Here is a 22747-nt window from a genome sequence, read left to right on the forward strand (position 1 = left end):
TCGTGACGAGATGTGAGCGACCAATCACAAAATAACTGCTCTGCTTTTACAGAAACATCTAGTTGTAGGAGGGAGACCAAGGTCTTTTTTTTTTTTTTTTTTTTTTTTTTTTAGGGCTGTACCTGTGACGTGCGGAAGTTCCTGAGCTAGGAGTTGAATTGGAGCTGCAGCCGCCGGCCTACACTATAACCACAGCCACGCAGGATCCAACCACAGCTCATGGCAATGCCAGATCCTTAACCCACTGAGTGAGGCCAGGGATCGAACCCATATCCTCATGGTTCCTAGTTGGGTTCTTAACCTGTTGAGCCACAAAGCTAACTCCCGAGACCAAGGTCTTTTTTTTTTTTTTTTTTTTTTTTGTCTTTTTGTAGCTATTTCTCGGGCCACTCCCGTGGCATATGGAGGTTCCCAGGCTAGGGGTCCAATCGGAGCTGTAGCCACCAGCCTACGCCAGAGGCACAGCAACGCGGGATCCGAGCCGCGTCTGCAACCTACACCACAGCTCACGGCAACGCCGGATCGTTAACCCACTGAGCAAGGGCAGGGACCGAACCCGCAACCTCATGGTTCCTAGTCGGATTCGTTAACCACTGCGCCACGACGGGAACTCCAAGGTCTTGTAGTGAGGTAGGAATGAGCATTGCAGCGGTGGCGGGACTGGCTGAGTGACCTACAGCCAGCAGAGAATCCCAAGGCTGGGGGATGAGGTAGCGGGATTCTGCACTCAGGTCTGGGGTTGGGTCCACACTCAAACCGCCTCCCCTTCCTGGAGGGGCCCAGTGTGGCCAGTCCCTTCTCTGTCACCCTAGGATTACTGCAGACAAAGCAGGCAGCCATAGCGCCTTTTGCATGAGCAGAAAGCATTCCCTGTTACACTGCACCTTTTTAATACTTAACAAGGTACTGGAAAACTGCCAAATTGGAGCACAAAGAGCCACCTCATTCTTTTCCACAAATGCATTTATTCAACAATTAGTTAAGAGTGCTTAGTTAGAGCACTAGAGACCCAAGAGGCACCAGACAGGCTGCATGTGATGCCTCTGATGGGAACGTACCGTAATTTAACATCGGGGGTAGACGTCCTTCCGGCTGTTTTAACTCCTGCAGCAACTACACATTGTGCAAAAGATGCATCTGTGTCCGTTGCTGCCTGGGACCATGAAGTCTGGCAGTACTGCCATCACAGTGATTGCTAACATCTTAACCACACACCTGCAGTGAAATGGCCCATGCGCGTCATTCTGTAGCTGCTAAGTCCCGAAGGAGCCAGAATGAGAGAAAAAAAACAAACACTCAATTGCACAATTCATTGATAAGGCTACTTAGGACCTGGGTGTTCAAACAACAGCAAAAGCTTTTCTGCTCTAAGAACTTTGCTGGAACGTTCTGTACACAGGCAGCAAACTGGCCACACATTCCAAAGTGTGTATGAATTGGAATCAATGGGATTGTGTGCCTGTGGTTTTCAAGGGTCTCCCGTGAGTGCCTCGAAGGACTGGTGTCTGCTGTAGGCAGGTCCCTTTCTTAGAGGGGTGGCTGGAGGCTTGTCACGGCTGCTTCTGGCTCCGTCACCAGTCCAGCACTATCACTCTTCTGTGCCTCCCCAACAGCCATGCACTCATTTACCCACTGATGTGACGATGTGCCCGCCAAGGGGAGCAGTCTCCAGGCAGGACCTTGGTGTCTCTGCTCTCCGGGAGCTCACTATCTAATAAGGGAGAGGGTTAAGATCCATGTGATGTTTCACATTCAGCATCACCAGTAATAACACGAAAGGCATCGTGCTGCTCCTGGCAGGACGAGCAGAGGAGTTCTCAGCTCTGAGGTGGTCCTGCTAGAAATGATAATGAGGAAACAAATCCAGAAGGGGGCACTTCAAAAAAAAAAAAAAAAAAAAAGATGTGGGACAAAAAGGACAGAGTAACTGAAGGACACCAGAGACATGTCAACTTCATGGGAAGTGTGAAGCTTGAAAGGATGTGGGGGGAAAAAAAGACATTTTGAGGACAACTGGATTCTCCATAGGTGGTTAAGACAGTGGTAGTTAAATTTCCTAGCTATAGTAACAGGGTTATGTAGTGGTTCAACTAACCTCAGTCTCCGGAGATGCAGGCTTCATCCTTGCAAGCATCGAGACATCTGCTGACTTTCAGCAGAAGCGGAGGAGCTGATCTGGGGAAAGGCCTTCCTGGGCAGTGAAGCCTGAGTGTGTTTCTAGGTTCTGCACAGACAGAAGCCAGGACCTCGGTCTGTTCTGGCGGGGATACAGCTCGAGTGTGAACATGTGGGTGGGGTGGCCTGGACTTAAAGTGATGGCCAGGATCAGGTCACAAAGGAATGCCCGACCATCTGGCAAGAAGCTTGTTGGCAGTGGGTGTGATAGGACTTTCTGCAAGGAGACACCGCGGCTGGTGGATGTGCACAGGGTAGACCAAAGCAGGTAAGCATGCTGGTTACTAGAAGCAGCCTAGAGAAAGATGCAGATTGGGAGGTGGCGATAGAGATGAACTGCCAAACATTCTGGGTTTAGAGGGGTTCCCATCGTGGCTCAGCAGTAACAAACCCGCCTAGGATCCATGAGGACTCGGGTTCGATCCCCAGGCTCATTCACTGGGTTAAGGATCCAGCACTGCCGTGAGCTGTGGTGTAGTAGCAGATTCAGCTCAGATCCCGAGTTGCTGTGGCTGTGGTGTAGGCTGGTAGCCGCATCTCTGATTTGACCCCTAACCTGGGAACTCCCATATACCATGAGTGTGGCCCAGAAAAAAAAAAACAACAAAAAAAAAAACAGGATGGAAACGGCGGCAGCATCCAGACATGGGAGGAAGGGAGCCCAGGTCATCTCCCAAGGTCCTGGCTTGGGTTACCAGGGCCAGGTGAGTTGCTGTCTGAGGAAACAGAGGATCGGAAGGAAGAAGATTTCAGTTTGGGACATGTTGGGTTTATCTGTTGGACACCCAAGCAGATGACAGATAATGAGTGAGAACTAAGCCAAAGCTGGGCAGGAGCCCCAGGGCTGGAGCAGGAGTGTCTGTTAAGGGCTCTGCAGGACCCGTTGCCTCCTGCTGTAAAGTCCCCACTGCGGACCCTCCTTCCCTCTGATACGGGATGCCTGACCCTATGCTCATGGGATGCCCTTGGCGCTTACGCCTAGAGTGAATTCTACTTCCTTCAGGGGTGGCACAGAGCTGGGGTGGAGAAGCAAGGAGAAGTGAGCCAGGCTCACCTACCACTTGAAATGTCTCTATCAAGTGCATATCACTTACTGTCTTAATTTTCTAAACAGTAGCCAAGCGATACGTATCAAGGCTAAGAGCATAAAAAATAACTCACCGAGTTAGGGACCTTAGGATAACATGGCTAAACTGAGCAAAGAAAAGGAAAAATATAAAAGCAAAACAAATGAACAAAGACAAAGCAGCCGAGTTCTTTCCAAAGTGCTCAACAGTAAGACAGACATCTAAGAGCACAGACTGGCGTCAGGCAGGTCCTGGATCCTGAATCGCTGCCCCGTCGTGGACCGGCAGATGGCCTTGGCTGAGTCCCTTCTGTAAGTTTCCATCAATGGACAGTGGGGCTGAAAAGAGGGACGTGGTGGAGTGGTGACAGCAGAACACACGTACATACTCTGACCCAGTGCCTGGCAATGGATAGGCTCCGTGAGGGGGCCGACGGCTCAGGACTTGCAGGCAGAGTATGGAGAGCAAATCCCCCGTGGAGAGAGGGTCCAAAAGAAGCATCCACCCTTCACCGAGGCTGGGTCTTTCCAAGCACTTTACCTGGCACAGGGCCAGAGGTCAAAACCCTGCTGGGTGGTCTGCCACAGCCTGCTTTCTCCAGCCTGGAGGATTCGCCCCAAGGTCCCAGGCTCAGTGAACAGGAGCCAACCCACCCATGTCTCGGGGGCTAAGGCAAAGGTTGTATCGTGCTCATGAGTTTGTGGAGGTCAGAGTAATTAGCCAGTAAGAGCCTGGTCGGCTCTATCTCCTCTGGAAATCCTGGGGAAGAAAACAATTCTCTTTCCCTTGGGGTTGCTAGTCTGCTAGAAGCCAAGACAACAGAGAGGAAAAGCAGAGTCAGGAGCTGAAGGGTCAAGTGCCTGATGTGACTTGAGCACCTGCCTCAGCCTCGGTCTGACATCTGGATTTCCAAATCCCCTTTTTTTTTTTTTTTTTTTTTGTCCTTTTGTCTTTTTAGGGCCGCACCCTCAGCATATGGAGGTTCCCAGGCTAGGGGTCGAATCAGAGCTACAACTCCCCGCCTATACCAAAGCCACGCAGGATCCGAGCTGCGCCTGCAACCGACACCACAGCTCATGCCAACCAACGCCAGATCCTTAATCCACTGAGTGAGGCCAGGGATTGAACCCGCAACCTCATGGTTCCTAGTCAGATTCGTTTCCTCTGAGTCACGATGGCAACTCCCTAAATCCTTTTATTCATGTGAACTGGGTTTGTCACCAATAACCATGAGTCCTCAGTCCTCTAAGTCTGAAGTCCGCTAAGTCTCACACTCAGATGTGGGAGGGAAGCCAGAGCTTTCAGAGGACAAGGGGACTCTGCCTGTTGGGGGCACCAGTTCCCTGAGGACACCTTCTCCAGAACCACAGCTGCAGAAACCAGGATAACCCAGGACCCCAGGACAGAGAACAGGACAAGACTCATGACGGGAAGGGAAGCGAGCTGGAGTGGGGGTGGGGTGGGGTCACAAGAAAAATTAAGATTAAAAACATATGAGGAGATATTACTTTTCTTTCAGGTGAGGGAGAAAATCCTAGACTAGCAAAAACAGAGAAGTTAAAGGAGTATTAAAAAAAAAAAAAAAAAAAAAAAAACCACAAGACCCAGAATTCTCACTGTGGTGCAACGGGATTGGCAGCGTCTCTGCAATGCCAGGACGCAGGTTGGATCCCTGGCCCAGCAACAATGGTTTAAAGGATCAAGCGTTGCTGCAGCTGCGGCATGGGCTGTGACTTTGGCTTGGATCTGATCCCTGGCCTGGCCAAAGAAGGCCAAAAAAAAAGACTTAGGAGAACAGTTCAAAAATGTAAAGATCACTGACTGGAAAGAACAGTTCTAGGAGATATTTTGGTCTGTACCATCCTACTGAAAGGAGAGTAGTTTTTTTGGGCGAGGTCCCAGTGTCGGGATAAAGTATTCCGAGATGGCCTTATTCTTTGAAGACACGGCTTAAAAATCCACAGGTGAAGTGCCATCATCCCACACGCCTGGAAAATGTTGCAGCCAAACACGTGTATATGCGTGTTGAGAGAAAGCAAGTGGAGTCAGTATTTCAACAAGCGGGGAGTTCCCGTCGTGGATCAGTGGTAATGAACCCAACGAGTACCCGTGAGGATGCGGGTTTGATCCCTGGCCTCACTCCGTGGGTCAAGGATCCGGCGTTACCGTGAGCTGTGGTGTAGGTCGCAGACCTGGCTCGGATCTGGCGTTGCTGTGGCTGTGGTGTAGGCCGGTGGCTACAGCTCCAACTCAACCCCTAGCCCAGGAACCTCCATATGCTGTGGGTGCGGCCCAACAAAGCAATATATATATGTATGTATTTTAACAATGGGAGCATAAGTGAAAGCATGAGGTGTCACTGTAGCATTTTGCAACTTTCTGTAGTTGGAAAATTTCCAAAACATAAAAGGGAAAACAGTAAGAGATTAAAATTAGATGCAGGGCAAAGTGGTGAAAAGAAAAAAGACCTGAGGATGAGGAGATCTGAAATGGGGTGAGGAGCAGCAGGAGGAGAGGTTCCCCCAGTAGAATAAGATAGGCTAACAAGGCTTCAGAACGAAAAGAGCCATGATGAACTGGCAAAGCCAGAGGTTAATCCCCACTGGAGGCAGACGGGTGGTGTGGGCAGAGGCCTCAGGCCTCCCGTGGGCAGAAAGCACGCTGACTTCCTAGAGCAGGGATGGGCTAGACAGCTGTCCTGGGGCGGCAGGCGGCGGGGAGGCAGAAGGCGCCCCTGCCTGCTGCCCTCGTGACTGTGTTACGTGGGGTCCCTGTTTGTTGAAAGTGTCCCGAAAAATGCCAGGATACCTCCCCCCGACGGTGGGGTGTGACACGCGGACTGGAGAACATCTCATTCTCCACCCGAGGAGGGTCCATCTATCCTCTTCATTTTAAGGTGCCTGAAACAACGGTTCAGAACTGGGATGAAATTCTCTGCACAGAGGAGATTCTTGAGGGGGCATCGGCCAGCGTACGGCCTGGAGCACAGCCCCACGCCCTCCTCCCTCCCGTGTGACAGTCCAAGAATCTGGCAGTGTGGTTGTAGGATTATGAGGTATCGGGGGGGGGGGGGGGGGGCGGGGAAAGAGCCAGGAAGTGGCAGTGAGGCCAGAACCTTCAGGAACATTTATAAAGTCAGGGGAAGAAACAGAAGCAAACTCATGGACATGGAGAACAGACCTGTGGTTGCCGAGGGGGAGGGATGGGGTCGGTAGATGCAAACTACTGCATTTGGAGTGGATAAGCCATGAGATCCTGCTGTGTGGCACACAGAACTGTAGCCAGTCACTTATGATGGAGAAAAAGAAGAAAAAAACAATGTATATATGACTACAGCAGAAACTGACGGAACTGGCAAGTCTGTTGTAAATCAACTATAGTAAAACAAATAACAAAGTAGGGGGAAGAGAGGAGAGGTTCCCATAGGAGGGGTGCTGGGTCAGAATCAGTCCTGGGAGTTCCCGTCGTGGTGCAGTGGTTAATGAATCCGACTAGGAACCGTGAGGTTTCAGGTTCGATCCCTGACCTTGCTCAGTGGGTGAAGGATCCGGAGTTGCTGTGAGCTGTGGTGTAGGTCGCAGACACGGCTCGGATCTGGCGTGGCTGTGGATGTGGTGTAGGCCGGCAGCTGCAGCTCAGATTCGACCCCTTGCCTGGGAAGCTCCATATGCCGTGGGTGCGGCCCTAAAAAGACAAAAACAAAAACAAAAAAAACCAAAAACCCAGTTCGGACAAACGTGGTCACTCTTTGTGTCAACGATTCTACTTCTGTCCCCCTTTGGAAAGAGCTCCCCCTCCCTCCTCCAGGGTCTCTGTGGCCCTCGGCCAGAGCTGCGGCTCCATCGCAGGGTTTTATCAAACGTGTCCCCAAAGGGAGAAGGCGGCACCGGGAGGCCACTGTCCCTCCAACACCTGGAGGCCAGACCCGGGGGCGGAAGACGACCCCAACGTGGACGTGGCTGACGGCCCAGGTGGTAGCTTGACTCACAGAGCAAATCAGAGCCAATCCCTTCATCAGCCGCTGTCAGCAGGACCCAGTGTGGACAGGCTTAAAGGCCATATACGAGGGATGGTGACCCGGGACGCCCCAGAGGCCCAAAGACGGCTCCCGGCCCGGGTTCCAAATGTCGCTCGACCCCCAGGACAGATTGGGCGCAGGAAGAATTAGAAGGAAAAGGAGACGCCATTAATTATCAAACTTTAATTGATAGACTAATCTTACAGGATAAACAGTAAGACAGCTAGTCAAGGTTACACTTGGGGGGAAAAAAAAAATCCAGCAGCGCAAATCTAATAAGACTAAATACGTTCATCTCCTCCCAAACAGGCATTTGATTTAAAAACAAAAAACCAGAACAGAGCATACACCACAGGGAAACATGATCCTTACGTTATGCTGTCAAACAACTGAGCAGAACCCTTTGTAAGAAAGAAACAGACAGAGGTTCTTAGAAATGTAGGAAGCAGGGGAACCAGCCAGCCTGGCAGGTAACGTCACCAGGGGTTGTGCATGCTGGAGGGCTCCTGACCGCCTGCAACTTCCCCAGGGCCCCCAGGGCCCCTGTGGAGGAGGAGACAGGCGCCAGTCCTAACTGGAGGTGACTTTCTCACAAAGCCTTAAGACCAGGCAACCATCCTTTTCCAAGACCACAGGCACGAACAGAGGCAAGCGGGGAGAGAGGGCGTCCCGCAGAGGCCCAAGCGGCCCCTGCACAGCCCTGGCACGTTGGGGTCTCCCCTGCTCCCTCCCCCAACCCCGCGAGAAGACAGGGTAGGCCGAGCGCCAAAGCCTGGGACAGCTCCTCCAGGCAGGTGGTTCAAGTGAGACGAGGAGGAAAGCAAGCTCCTTCCGGCTGAAGTATGGCAACTCTGCAAAGATGTCACCAAGTGAGTCTCTTTGGCCCTCACCACGCACAACAGAAGCTCAGGAGCCTCGAGGCCTCAACAGGGCTGCCTGCATCCCCAGCTCAGACTTCATTTCAAAAGAGCTGATGCCACCTGCCAAAGGCCTGCTGCCGATTAAAATCCTTAATACCAAAGAGTTCAAGCAAGCCTCTTCCAGCAGGACCAGACTGAGCAACACAGGGATGAGTGGCGCCGGGCCCAGCAGGGATTACATGGTTACTATTCTGCCAAGTGGCCTCAGGGAGGGCAAGGAGGGCAGGATGGCTTCAAGCCAGGACCTGCCGGAGGACCACCAGCACAAGTTCCAAGGGAGAAAGCAGGAAGGGGGCAGGCCCTGGCCACGCCCAGACCGCAGGGCCCCCTCTTGGAGGCAGCTCCTCCTCCATCCACCTGCAACCCCTCGGGCTCAGGGAAAGACCCCCTCCCGTGGCAAGGGCTCTGCACAGAAATAATCCCCAGAGAAAAATGGACACTGGGATGCTACCGAAGGGGAGAGGGCATTTCAATTTGCTAACACAGACTGCGTCAGGACATTCTGGACCGTAGAAGAACTGTGAAGAGACCACTCATGGTAGTGACAAACTGGCGAATACTGCGTGATCCAGACCTGGCTCTAAATCAAACCCTTGTCCCAGTGGCTTCCTCTGCTTGTCCCCCGCTGCTCTCTGAGGGCTTCCAGCAAGGTCTCCACGCAGAGTCAGGAGCCAGAGCCCAAGATTGTTCCAGCAGATTTAGGGAGCTCTGTAAAGCAATACTCAAACAGGCCCATACGAAAAGATGTCATTTACACTATTTATACATAATATCTCCAAGTACGGAAAAGAAGCACCATTTTGCTTAAAATAAAAAGGCTCACACAGGCTTTGGTCCTGTCTTGAAATGACACCAGCCTGAGTGAGATGCCGTTTGGCCCTCAGGGAGCAGGGGGACGACGGGACGGGATACACAATTGTCACTGGGAGGAAGGGGCGGCATCAGCGGGCACGGGCCACCGCGCACCCGGGGCAGGTGAGGAGACCTGGCGGGAAGGACCGCGGAGAGCAGCCCTGCGCAGCCAGCCTGGGGACAGAGATGCCCGCTTCGAGAGGACAAAAAGGGGGCGCGTGGCGCTGCCAGGACAAGTCTCCAGGACAGGGCTGCTGGCCGAGAGAAGACGACAGGAATCAAACCGAGAGGATGCTCTGTTTGCTCCGGGACCGCAGCAAGCGCCCTCTGCTCCAGGAACCGCGGGCCAACGAGGACGGCAACGTTAAGACTCCCTGCTCCTTCCACAAGGGATGAAAGTCAGATGGTTTCCTGGACGCGACACTTCCCGGACACACTCACGCCCCCCGAGAAAGCAAGAGTAGATTTTCCTGCCCAGGATGCGTCACCTTGGGCATGGAACACACCATGAAAAGCGACAGCCTGCCTGGATGGGCTGGATTCCTGAACTACGGCTTGGAAGGAAGGGCACAGAGTATCACCATAAACTGGCTCACAAGGAATAGTCATCATAGGCGAACACATGCTAATACATTTCACAGGATGGGGCGGGGGTGGGGTGGGGTGGGGGGGAAACAGCCAAGACTCCACAATGTCAAGTTTGGAACAGCTCTCGCCAAACCTTAGGATGAGGGCCTGCACCCGTCGGAGGAGAAGGGCAAAGACAGCAGCAGAGCAACAGCGAACAGCACAAGAGGGGGTCATTCACCAAGAGAGACTCTCCCTCGTTCCAGGGTCAACCAAGCCATCGGCAGACAAGAGAAGCTCACGGGCACAAAGAACATGAAGGGCTCAAACCAGGAGAGGGCGCGCTCATCACGAAAGCCATTTATCCCATTGTGGATGTTTCAATACATCGGCCAACCCACTGGGTCAGAGGTGGTCTTCTAGAGAAAGGCAGCATTGCTGAACCCGGGATGAAGGACACTTGAACGTAATGCATGAGCAGAAGGACCAAATGGAGAAGCAGCATCGCCAGAAACACTGGACTGCTTGAGAAGGTCTCGAAACGCCTAAAGAAAGAAGGATCTGGATCTGGGCCTCTGCGGCTGTAGAACCAGCTTCCACCTGGCTCCTCGCAGAGGCCTGTCGGCCTGGGAGCTGTGGCTCTGGAGCACCCGGGCCCCGGGGGACAGCGGTGCAAAGCAGAGGCGGAACTCCCCAGGGATCGGGGGCCCAGAGGGCAAGATGTTTAGACCGGGGTCACCGCAACACACGCCTCGACTCAACAAACACCACAGCCGGCTGTGAGCGCCCCCGACCGGACCCAGCTCTTCTGCTCCCACTGCGCGTTCACGAGAGCAGCAGCAGCAGCAGCAGCAGCAGCGCGGCGGGACGGAGGCCGGGGAAGGAAGCGGTGATGAGGTACCAAAGAGGAACTGACATCTTTGGGTTTTTAAAACACAAACTCCAATCTAGGAAGTGAGAAAATAAAAAGGGGAAGAATTCATTCTGAATCAATGGGACAGAGAAATATGGCTTACTAACCGCCCCCCCCAACAATTTGCATACAATTTCATATGAAAAAGAAAAAACACAAACAGCCCAACTCATCATAATGCAGTCCAAATGTTTGCAACCAAAAAGATGTATGAAAATATTTCCAGTGAAATCACTTTTAGAAAATAGAAAAAGAAACAAGAAAGCTTTTGACCACTCCTTTCTAAACAAAATTGGCAGATCTACTCTCAAACACACTTAAGAGTATTCCACACAACATGTTCAGAATTCAGATTTATTGATTTCCACTGTTGACTTTAAAAATGGTATGAAGCTGACTGCAAGAAAGGGAACCGGTGATTTAAGTTAAAATTAAGCTAATGGTGAAAGTACATCACCTCTGGCTTCAGTCACCACATCACCTTAGATTGGATATAGATATTTGTTTTGTTTTGTTTTGTTTTTTGAACAAAGTTCCAGAACTCTGAAATCCAGGGATGCTGCAGGCCTCTCCCAGCAATGTCCTTCACTTTGGGTCAGTCTCCTGGGCCAGAGGTGAAAGTGCTTTCAAAAATACTGCCATTTCCCCAGCACAGTGTCTTTGATTGCATCCACATATTGAGTTGGAACCCAGTACACCCAGTAGTAAGAGGCTTCCGTGGGGCCCAACTGAAACGCCTGGAAGGGAAAAAGGAAAACCAAGCAGTACTTCAGAGGTCGGGAGACTGAGCAGGCAGCACAATACACACGGGGGAGGGCCGAGAAGAGAATTACTTCGAAGGGGAAGGGGGAAAAAAAAAAACAAAAAAACCCCAAAAGAATCTGTGCACGTGGGGAGCATTCTTCCATCAAAAATACACAAGTAAATAAAACGTACAAAGGTGGGAGAGTTTGGGCATAGCCGATCCTAAAGCGGTGGTTCCCGAACTCGGGGAGCGAGCAGCAGGACGGGCCCGAGGCGAGGCCTTGGGAGAACAGACTGGTGGGCTCCAGTCCTTCCAGGCCCTGATTCCACGGGCAGGGGGCTGGGGAATGTGCATTTCTACCAAGTGCCCAGGAGATGGAATACTGCTGATCCAGAGCCCAGTTTGAGAACCACAGCCCTAGGAAAACTGTCACACATGCACGAGGAAACGGACACGGCTGTTCAAAGCAGCACTGTCAAAACCTGGAACCAACCTACGTATCCATGGGTTAAGGGAACGCAAAATCAAAAGTGACCCACTCATCTGAGTACTGGATTTACTTTTAAAAGGGGATGAACTGGATCGAGAGTTAAAATACAGACAGATCATAAGGTCGAACCCCTCCCCCCCCCCAAAAAAAAGCAAGCTGCAGAACGATACATACCATGATACTGTGTATGAAAACTGAAAAAACACAAAACAAGACCGTCTCTTGGTCATGGAGATATGTCAAAATAAACGCACAGAGAGATGGGAAGGCTCCACGTGAGCCACCATGCGAAGGGCCGTGGGGGCGGGGAAGACAATGGGGACATATTCACTGTGGGTCAATTTTCTTTTATTTAATGAAAGACTGAAAACAAGTTACAAAGGTTTTTACAACAGTCATCTCCTGGTGATGGATATATGGGTTTGTTATGGTAACGCTCGGCTCTTGTCTATATTGAGGTTCCTCTAAAAATGAAAAAGCACAGCCACCCTTTGCTAAGGTCGACTGAGAATCTAGCGAGAGACACGGCACCTGCCAAGAGGGAGAGAGATCCTTTCATGAAGGCCAAGGCCGAGGTGCCATGTAACGGTGTTGAGAAGAGAGAGAGGAGGTTAAGACCTGCCTCTGCCAACAACGACTCGACAGAGAAATGAGCACTGACCTGAATATAAGGCATTAGCCGCCCGCGCCCCCTCCTTCAAAGGTGACTGAGATGGTCCCCCCTTCTTGTCTGAAACCCCTCTCTCTCCCCAGGCTGTATGAAAACTGGGGCTGTAACACCTACTGGGCCAAACTGGTGAGATGGATGTTTCAAAAGAAAGCGAAGGGGCCCAGCGGAAAGTATTAAAATCCAGCTTTTAAAATGGGAAATTAAAAAAAAGCTGAGCAGGCAACACAAATCACCTACAATCCTTTAGAGACAGCAGAGAGGTGGAAAGGCTACCCGAGGGCCCGGAAGGAGCCCCCCCATGCAGCCGTCACCACCTTGGCGGAGGAGCCCCGTGCGTGTGCGCCCAGGGCTGCTCTGCCCACCGTGGACTGGCGCGTGCCCGAGGTGACAAACCTCGAAGGACAGCAGAGGGGACGCCACTGACTGACCTCCTGGACCTGCCTGCAGCTCCCCCTGCCCTGAACTTGGTGCAGGAACCTGCAGGGTGGCCCCTAGCGCTGCTCCCCCTGGGGGGTGGGGCTGGGGGGGCTGCAGCACCGCCCCTCTGGCCTCCGCAGACAGGTCCCTGCAGGGTCCCTGGGGTGGCAACTTCAGAGGGAGGTGGCTGAACTTCCCTTTTAAGGCGGCCCTTTGAGCACTGCTGGGAAAATGGAAGGGGTCGGCCTAAGCTGCTCGGGGGCTCTTGTCCCGGAGCTCCTGGCTCTGCTGGGCACACACGTGGAGAAGGCCGCCAAAGGTTCTGTCCTGGAAAGAAGAGCCGCTCTCTTGAGAGTGGCCCTCTGGGCAGAACCCGCTCACAGAGCCCAGGGGCCTCAGCCACTCCACGGCTGCCCCCCGGGATAAGCAACCGCCTGGGGCCCTCTGGAGCCCCGGCTAACGGGAGGTGGGCGTTTGTTTCATGCGAAGACCAAACTGAAAATGAAGACCCGCGAGCCATTCCTCCTCTTTACATTTATTTCCCTGGTCTAAAAAAAAACCAAGTGTTACAGGGAAGAGAGGCGCAGGAGAGAGAAACCGTACCCCCTTTCCAACCCCTGGAAGGTGGGGGAAGGTGGCGTTGTGCAAAATAAACAGCACTAGCAATAGGTCACGGATGAAGTGCTACAAGTGTGAAGCCAACACGAGGATCTGAAAACTCTGTGGCTCGGAAAGAGTGGGTTTTCTCCACAGTGGGAAAGTCCACTCCCTGCCAGGGGAACAGAAGCGGGGGTCTGGGGAGGGCTACTCACCATCATGTGATAGTCTTCGTGTCCTTCGATAGGCTCGCTGACCACATTCTTGATGGAGCCCATGGGCAACTTCTCAGTCCGCTCTACGTGGAGAGGGATCACGCTGATTACTCAAAGGCCCTCCTCTGCCGCAGCTCGCCCCTCGCCAGGTCGCTGGCTGCACGATCGACTGCAAACGCAGGCCACCCCCACCCACTGGGGACCACGCGATGGATCTGGCCAGTACACCTCGAGGCCTATTTGGGAGCTCGGACGGTCTGCGGAGCAAATGGGGCGGGGGGGCGGGGGGGGGCAGGGCCTGGCAGAGGTGGAGTCAAGGCCTCTGAGGGCAGACACTGCTTTCCTGGTGGTGATCTGTAAACTCTGATGCAGAGATATCCATCCCCAAGAAATTCCTTGGCACCCTTACTGCCAAGCCCAGCCCTGGCTAAGGTCCCTGGCGCCTGGGAGAGGCAGGAGGCCCAAGACGCGGCAACCACCTGCCCCTGGGACGCATCCAGGAGGTGGGATGCCTGCGGCCTGAAGACCCGGCTCACTCGCCCTCCCGCCCCCATCCCCTCCCCTGGGTCCCCGCCCCTCCAAGTACACACACTTGAAGTTCTCTTAAGAACATTCACCACTTATGTTAACATTCAAAATTCCACTTATCACACGAGCTCAGGAGACGCTGTGCAGCAAGCTCAAGGAGGGCTGCTAAGAAAGAGGAGGCAGCGAGGGAGGCCTAGAGTGAGATGAGACTGGAAGTGAGCCGAGTGCGGCAGGCCCGGGGCTGGTGGCGGGAGAGGAGTGGGGCGCACTGCGCAAGAGAAACCACCCCCCAGAAGCAGCAGATGCCTCAGGGACAGGCTGGGAAAAAACCCACTGGAGCCTTTGCCGAAAGCAAAATCTGGAAAATAGGTAAGGTCACAAAACAAACCAGGAACTGAGAGACCCGGCTTGTTGTCTGGCTGGTGACTTGAGACATGTTATCTCCATCCTGCGGGCCTTGGTCTCTGACAAAGCGGGGTGGGGAGATGGAATCTGACTGAAGAGGTTCATTCGGGGTTTGACTTTCAGTGGCTCTGAACAAGGGACCCACAGATAGGACCTGACCAGCGCCTGTCTTTAAGATGGAAACTATGTAAACACCAGCCATCTCGAATTGTCCAGAGAGTTCAAACAAAAATAGGAACCTCTGGCTTCTCTTGAAAATGCAGAAGAGTCAACAATCCTGGGTTCACATTCCTGAGGGACAGCAATCAGCCAGATTAGAGACTCGAGCTCCCTTCAAACAGGCCACAGGTCCCCCCACGCGGCCACCAGCTCCCAGCTCCTGCCTGGAGCTCATTCGTCGAGCTCTACTGGGCCCAAGGCTCAGCAGTGCCTCCTACACATGCAACCACAGTTTTAGCCGCGAGGAGGAGCTCTTGAGAGCCGCGCAGTAAAGCACCCCATGGAGAAAAGAGGCCAGCTAGCTGCTGGGATGGTCATTCCAGCCGAAAGATGAAGCCAGCTCCCAAAACAAGCTGTCCTCCAAGGAGCGTGCTTAGGACACTCAGGTGACAAGACTCGGGCTCACAAATGAGAAGAGAGTCTGAGGCCCCCAATGCAGTGGTCTGGGTGGGAAGAGAAACCTCCGGCTTGGTCAACCCCTGAAGACACGCATGCTCACGGCCAGGCTCTTCAGTAAGACTGGTGAGCAGTAAAGAGGCTTCCAACAGCTCTGAAGCCCGGTCACATGGAGAGTCTTTCAGAGCCCTGCCTTCGTGCCAAAGTAGGAAAGTGGCTGCTCCCATCAGAGGAAATAAAACTTCCAACACATGTACGGCAGGTTCTCATGAGTCCCTGCAGTTAGGACATTTGTCTCCTAGACCCTTTCAGAGACCTCATCCAGCTCTTGCAAGGTCATGAATAAGGGAACACCTGACAGAGGCAGGGTAGCTCACAATTAGAACTGATGATGGGATGGGCTGGGCAGGAAGAAAATGACCTACTAAAAGGTCCAAAAACCCTTGAGACGACTGGGAAAGCCCTTAAGTATTTTTGCAAAACCTACTTTGCAGTTAAGAGATGAAAATGAAATGAAAACTAGCAAAGGATCACGAGGTTGCGGAAACACTCAAGCACTTTGGCCTTTGCAGTCTTTGCTCATTTGAAGAATCAGGACAGGGCTGAAAGCAAGAAACTGCATGTTCACATCTGAGATGATAAAAATCTCCCTCCCGCCCCCCTCCCCACCCCGTCCCAATTATTTTCCATAAAACTCTGGTCCCACATTTGAAGCAGAATCATAGGAAATGACCTGCCTCTGAAACAAATTAACTGCAGATGAGATCCCATGCTCCTCTTTGGTATTCACCTTGAACCCCAAACCCTACAGCGCCGGCCAAGGACAGGTGGACGGGGCACGCCGGGGCCCCTGCGGAAAGCTAACGGGGACAGACAAGTCTGGGAGCGGGGTGCGCTCTGGGATACGAAGGGGCGCTTGATGAACAGACGCAGCAGTGATTCATTTGGAGTGCGGGGGAGACACCAGGAAAGGCTTCGCTGGGAGAGGACATTTAAGTCAGGCTTCGGAAGATCTTATGAATAACAAGGAGTGGGACGAAGGCCTGCCGGGTAAGGAAGGGCACGGCATGAGCAAAGATGCAAGTGATGCAAAGCCTGGTGGGACGCTTGGGGGTGATGCAGCTGGAGTCTGCGGGGCATAACCGGGCAAATGAGGCAGGAAAGCTAGGTCAAAAATTTAAACGGGGTCCCCTCGCTGCGAATACGGGACACTGTGTTTAGGCATTGGCAGTATGGCCTTCAAGAGCCCCAGGTTTTTGAGCACAGGAAGCAGTGAGGAAGAAAAAGGAGGGAAAATGGGCAGGACTAGAGGCCAACCTGCTTCGACAGATCAAGTTTAGTGATGCCAGACGTCCAAGGGCACAAGAGAGGGACAAAGACAGGGACATAGGCAATTCTGGAATGTCACTGACAAGACTCTGAGTCATGAAATAAGAGAAAGGACGGTCAGAGACTCCTCCCAGCAAATAGGCAAATAGCATGCCTGACCCACAGGCAGGGCAGGCGAGGGAGGCAGAGGGCAATCAGCTGGCGGGCAGGAGGCGGGGGAGGGAGGGGCAGGGCCCTACCCCAGGCCAACCATGACCTCCAGGGGCCAGGCTGGGACATAAAGGAACACGGCTGGCTACAGAAAAGATAAATCAAACAGTGAGGACTGCAGCGTGGTCCACCTGAAACTACCATTGCTCCAACTGCTTGCTGCCACGTAAGCATGCAGGTCCCGAAGGGCTAGATCTTTTGCTTTTTTTTCAAGAGAAGCCAAAAAAAAAAAAAAAATCATATCCAGCGAAATCTCCTGATTTTCACAGATGGTGTGTTAATTCATAAAACACCTTGTCTGTGGACCAGACGTGGAACCTCTGGTTGGCACTGCAACGGAAGAGCCAGCATGTGATACGTGGGCCCTGAGATCAGATTGAAAAGAATGAGGGAAGAGGGTCCGAATAGAAGGCGAGTGTCAAGAAGCAAAAGCAGAAACCAGGAGCACGCAAAGCAAGTGGATGGAGAGATCTGAGAAGGAGAGGCGAAAGGGCACCAGGCCCGAACCCACTGGGGGCCAGAGGCGAGAGCAGGCCGTACCTTTAGTGCCGATCCACAGCTGGTCTTGTTCTAGCTTAAAGGTGAGTCTCACTTTCCCTCCGGACTTGTTGTACATACCGGATAAGGGCATGTTTGGCAGGCGCTCCTGGAGGCACAAGAGCGTGGTGAGAGCGGGAGGGACCGGAAGCAAGATAAGACAGGAAAAGGACAGGGGACAGAGAGGGGACCGGGGTCAGGAGGCGACTGCAGGAACCTCAGGAAGTAGGCCGGTTCCTTTCTGGAATACTCACAAAGAAGTCGGGCTTGGGAGTTCCCGGCGTGGCTCAGTGGTTAACGAATCCGACCAGGAACCATGAGGTTGTGGGTTCGATCCCTGGCCTTGCTCAGTGGGTTAAGGATCCGGCATTGCCGTGAGCTGTGGTGTAGGTCACAGACCCTGCGCGGATCCTGTGTTGCTGTGGCATAGGCCGGCGGCTACAGCTCCGATTCGACCCCTAGCCTGGGAACCATTTCATATGCCGTGGGTGAGGCCCTAGAAAAGACCAAAAAAAAAAGTCTGGCTTACCTGGGCACCCTTAACAGAAGGCATCACATCTTCGGGTTTTCCTTTATCCAACACTTTCCTGTGTTGCTATAAGTCAGAAGAGAAATGAGATGAAATAGCTGACTGCATTTTACTGCATTTTAGTCTGTTACCACCTCTCTAAAAGAGAGCATGAGAGCCTTAACAGCTTGGTTCAAAAGCTTTTACTATCTACAGGTTCTAGGTCCTTTGACAATACAGAGGAGTGCTGTCCAGCAGAAATTTCCAGGCTGGACACATCCTGTGTCTGTGCTGTCCAAAACAGCGGCCGTGAACCCCTCACGGCTATTACGCATTTGAGATGTAGCTAGTGTGAGTGAGGAACTGAATTCTTCATGTTGAGTTTTTAACCAGCCACATGGGGCTACCGTATCTGACGTCAAAGATCTAGAGCAGTCAGGATTTCCAGACTGCTGATTCAAATAGACTCTACTTCCTCCTCCCCTGACCCCCCCCCCCCCGCCACGATCACCACTGAAAGGATCAAACGGCAAGCTAAAGAGACCCACAAAGGCTGCTGCTCTCCTGGCAGGTACAAAGCAGCCACGGCTTTGTCATTTCTGGTCCACTCGAACTCCCAAAGGAACCTGTAAGGATGCTGGTAAGCAGCTCAGCTGCCTAGAAGGGTGCTTCTTCAACAAATGGAGATGCAGCCTATGGCAGAAAAAATCTGCCCCGCTGCTCTACCCTTGACTCCAGCTAAACAGAAAGCTCCAAGAGCCACGTTTCCAAAGAGAAAGGCTATTTATAGCCTGGCCCAAAGTCTCTAACCCCACTCCCACCCCAGGAGTTTGAAGCAGCTCATTAAGGGTTCTAATTAGGCTCAAGGCCCCCTACGGCGGGCTTGGCCCGGCCCAAACACCTGAGTCCTGCGTTTCCCCTCCATCCGTGACACTACAGGTACAGCTGCTGTGTGATGAAGCTACAACAGAGGGGCAGTGAATGGGCGGCGGGTAAACCTTTAATAGAACTCAAGGCCCAGGGGGCCACAAGCCAGGCCCAAACCCTCGCTGGCATGGATGGCACGAGCTCTCCAGAAGGAATCAATTCAAAGACGCTGCCAGATTGCTCGGGAAAGGTCCCTCGATGGATCAGCCCCGGATTCCTGAACAAGCCGATGAAAAGCCAGGAGAACGGGTCCCTCCCATTGGGCCCTATTAAGTATCAGAACCAGCATCCACAGAACAGAGCAGCGGGGACTGGAAGCTTCATTTGCCCCATTCCTCACATGAGCCTTTTGAAGAACTTGCCCTTCACTGTGAAGAACAGTTCTAAGCCCGTCAAGCTACCATTAGTAACCCCCAAACCTGTATTTAAGAGGCGTGTTATGCTCCAAGGGCGAGACCAGGGGGAAGGCTCACTCGTGGCTGATAACTGCCTACAGTGTGGCAGCGGCAGACGGGCACACGGACATGAACGCCACCGGGTACAGGACATCATGACCCCATGTCTGGAGGCAAAAGTGTCCCAATACACTCCCTTTAGAGGTTACCACAGATGTACGACCCCTTATCTGGAACCCTCTGGGTTTTAGTCATAAAATGGAAACCTTTCTAAAACGCTGTCATACACAGGTTCACACGATGCTACACGACATTCTTTGAGGGGATCTCGGAGACACCTTGTCAGCCAACACGTTAGCGTGTGGCTACAGCAGAACGTGAGTGGATATTCACACTCACTCTGGTCACTGGTCGGGTTGTGCTGCCGCATTTCGAACAGCACTTTTGGTTTTCCGGGGTGGGGGGGGGGGTTGGGAAGCACCTGGGAGGGATTCCGGGCCTCGAACACAAAACCAGCCCTGGCAGGGCCGTTGTATCCAGGTGTGCCATGGTGCCTATGCTCCCTACACTTGAGGGTGCTGCCAGGTGGTCTGGGCGCCTCAAGACACAAGCTGAGTCGAGAACGCTTTCCTGGAACACTACTGAGAGTGGCCAGGAGGCTCGGTGACGACAAGTGGGATCTGCCAGGGGATAAGATGGCCAGTGATGGTTCAGCCAACCAGGTCCTCCCCCAGGGAAACACTCTTGACTTTTCCCAGGTACGAAAAAGGATTTGAATGGCTACAATGAGCCCCAGACAGGGCTGGATCTCCTCCATCCAAAAGGAGGAACAGAGTATGTGAAAAAAATCAGGCCCCGGTTTTATGGACCGGGGGAGCGGGGAGAATCCGCACAGTTATCTTCCTAATCAGCTTCACTTGACTTCCCGAAACAGTTTTATTAGGGGAACATCTGAAAGCTATGGATTTCCATGCCTATCCAGAAAAGGGCTTGTTGACTTGGGGGAAGCCGTAAGCTGAAAAGCTAACGTAAGCACGGGCACGAAATGAAGGGTTGATGCTAAGAGGGGCGTATTTCTCTGGCACTAAAGCTGGAGAGAAACCCACACCTGCTTCCTTTCGATACCTGGTCTGCAGGCTGCCTTTACAAAGGCCTTATCCTATAGAAGATAGACTTGAGACACACTGACCCGCCAGATGAGGCAAAGACGCAAATCTCAGGTAGGTGGCACCTCCACTCAACAGCCAGCCGCACCCAACTGCTGCCATAAATTTCCATCATGGGCCCTGTCCGAAAAGGAGCTTATTCTAGGGAGGATACAACCAGCCTAGGCTCGAGAGGACAAAGCCTCACACTTCCCAGGACTAACAATCATTTGACAAGGGACTCACTTTCTGCCTGCAGAGAGGCTCCTTCTTGTTCTCTTCGGCTTTCGCGTCCTGCTGGGCAGCATCTTTGGGCGTGTTGACTGCTAAAACATCATTTATCGTGGAGCCTACCACCATGATCTTGGCCCCGCTGGTCACTTTGATTTCTCTCAACGTCTTATCCTCAGGGACAAGTCCCTTATACATGACTTTCTGCATGGCAGGCGGGAGACCTTGGGAAAAGGCAGGGGCAAGTGAAAAGGAGACATTAAAAACAGTCTTGGGAGTTCCCGTTGTGGCACAGCAGAAACAAGTTCGACTAGTATCCATGAGGATGTGGGTGAGATCCCTGGCTTTGCTCGTTGGGTTGAGGATCCAGCGTTGCCGTGAGCTGTGGTATTGGTCACAGAAGCAGCTTGGATCTGGCATTCCTGTGGCTGTGGTGTGGGCTTGCAGGTACAGCTCTGATCTGACCCCTAGCCTGGGAACGTCCATGTGCTGCCGGTGCAACCCTCAAAAAAGGAAAGGAAAAAAAAGGGGGGGAGAGGGAGAAAAAAACATTCTTGGACGGACAACAGACCTGAAAGAGAGTACCACTCCATCACCAATTATTTTTGGGCAATTCACAACCTCTCTGAACCTCCGAACTTTCTAAGAATCATGACAATAGTTCCTTCTGCATGCCCTTGTTTGAAGGACTAAGAAAAAGGACAACAGTGGAGCATTTAAAATAGTACCTGGTATTCAGTAATTATTCAATAAATATTAGCTATTATTCATCAACCATCCCATGACAAACATTATGTGAGAGTCAGGGATACAGAAACCTCATTGGAGCTTCTAGGCTACATTAAGAAAGTTTACAAAGAAAAATCACTTCAAGGAGTTCCCTTGGGGCACATGGGGTTAGGATCCACAGCTGTGGGGCAAGGGCCACAGCCTGGGAACATCCATGTGCTGCAGGTGTGGCCAAAAAAATAAAATCATTTCCATTAACGAAGTGTTGTGAGATAACGTTAAGTAACAGGAGCATGTGTGAAGGGACCAGCATGACAGCCAAGAGCAGTGTTTTCTAAACTTCCCTTATTGGAATAACCTAAGACATTTGCTAAAAATAATTCCTGGCATCATTCCAGACCCACTGAATCAAAATCTCCAGGGGGAAGGGCCTAGGAGCTGTAAACTTAACATGGGCCTTAGGTGATTTTTATTAGAGACATCTGGGCAACACTAGCTAGAAACTTGGGCCTCAGAGTCCACTGGACCTCAATTCCAGCTCAGCCGCTAACTAGCTCTGATTTTGGACTTCCTTTCCCCAATCTGAATAATGGGCACGTTAGCACTCTCTTCGGAGGACCGCTGTGCGCACTGAGGAAGCCGATGCAAGGGAAGCGCGAGCGCGGTGCCTAGCACCGGGTCAGCCCTGGCATTGGCAGGTGAGCTGGGGAAGGTTGTCAGCGCCACGGGGATCACCTGTAATCGAATGAATCTTCTGTTTTAGCTCGGAGCCTGTGCTGTCCAGGGGGAACTTCACGTCGTGTTTAGTCTTGTTCCAGATGATCTTCAGGTCCACCAGCTCCCTGCCCGCGCCGCCGCCCGCGTCCTCGCCGTTGCTGACCGACGCCTGGGCCGCAGAGTCCCCAGGGGGCTGGGCCGGGGCCGGCTGCAGGCTGCCTGGAGCAGCGCAAGAGTCCTCGGCCGCCGCCCCCGCCGCGGCTTCGGCCTCTACGCAGTTGAGGGGCCGTGCGGGCGCCTCGGGCGCCACGGTCTCGGCCTCGGTATCCATGCCAGGCTCCTCCATGCCTGCAAGGGGGTTAGGGGGTGGGCGCTCGCCGCGGGCTGGGCCTGGGACCAGACTCTGCCGAGGCGCTGCCGGACCGCCGTCGCCGAGCTAGGTTACTGCTCCCCACGCCAGTCCGCATCCCCCCCCGCAGAGCCCGCTTCCCCTCGGCCCAACCCGGGAGCCCGCCACCCCCTCCACACTCACCATCCGGGGCTCCGGCCGCCGCCATGATGATTGTGTACAACACCCACCGCTCCCGCAGAGGCCGCCGGGAAAAGGCGAGCTGGCTGAGATTGGCCCCCGCAGCAGCCCCTAATCTCTCGCAGCCTGGCCGGAAACAGGTGGAGGTTTCTATGGAGACCCGCCTCCTCCGCTTCCCCGGCCCAGCCCCTGCCACGCTTTAGCTTTCGAGAACCGTGGGGGGCGGGTCCGGGAAATCGCCCGCTCGCTGGGCACTGCCCCCTTGAGGACGAGTCAGGCCGTAGTCGTGCAGGGGG

The 22747-nt window shown here is 53.1% G+C and overlaps 2 protein-coding genes across 7 annotated transcripts in view; one reads left to right on the top strand and one right to left on the bottom strand.

Annotated features, from left to right (window-relative positions):
- On the bottom strand, positions 946–22737 carry UBFD1 (ubiquitin family domain containing 1). 6 transcript variants are annotated; one of them, XM_005656766.2, is made up of 7 exons: positions 22455–22523; positions 21941–22270; positions 20492–20700; positions 17800–17865; positions 17274–17379; positions 13647–13729; positions 946–3580 (listed from the first exon to the last, which is right to left on the bottom strand). In XM_005656766.2, the coding sequence occupies exons 1-7, from the start codon at positions 22477–22479 to the stop codon at positions 3464–3466; spliced, it is 936 nt and encodes a 311-aa protein (XP_005656823.1). In that variant the 5' UTR covers positions 22480–22523; the 3' UTR covers positions 946–3463. The 6 variants fall into 6 exon arrangements, with proteins under 6 accessions (XP_005656823.1, XP_005656821.1, XP_005656824.1 ...); XM_005656764.3 differs by lacking the exon at positions 946–3580 and adding an exon at positions 7846–10546 and having other exon boundaries at positions 22455–22688; XM_005656767.3 differs by lacking the exon at positions 946–3580 and adding an exon at positions 8220–11249 and having other exon boundaries at positions 22455–22737.
- Positions 21805–22747, top strand: part of EARS2 (glutamyl-tRNA synthetase 2, mitochondrial) — a 29896-nt gene continuing 28953 nt past the window's right edge. The window contains exon 1 of the mRNA XM_013989678.2: positions 21805–21903. The gene's annotated coding sequence lies outside the window, so the exon portion shown is untranslated. The remainder of the gene's footprint in view (positions 21904–22747) is intronic.

The sequence above is a fragment of the Sus scrofa genome, chromosome 3 (assembly GCF_000003025.6).
Source record: "Sus scrofa isolate TJ Tabasco breed Duroc chromosome 3, Sscrofa11.1, whole genome shotgun sequence".
NCBI classification, from domain to species: domain Eukaryota; kingdom Metazoa; phylum Chordata; class Mammalia; order Artiodactyla; family Suidae; genus Sus; species Sus scrofa.

Excerpts from the sequence above, each read along its gene's own strand:
- UBFD1 (XM_005656764.3), bottom strand. The coding sequence starts at position 22,479 with ATGGCGGCGGCCGGAGCCCCGGATG. Across the intron at positions 17,866-20,491 it reads AGCCTCTCTGCAGGCAGAAA|CAACACAGGAAAGTGTTGGA; the intron begins GTGAGTCCCTTG and ends TCTGACTTATAG. Across the intron at positions 10,547-13,646 it reads ACGAAGACTATCACATGATG|ATTGGAGTTTGTGTTTTAAA; the intron begins GTGAGTAGCCCT and ends CTCACTTCCTAG.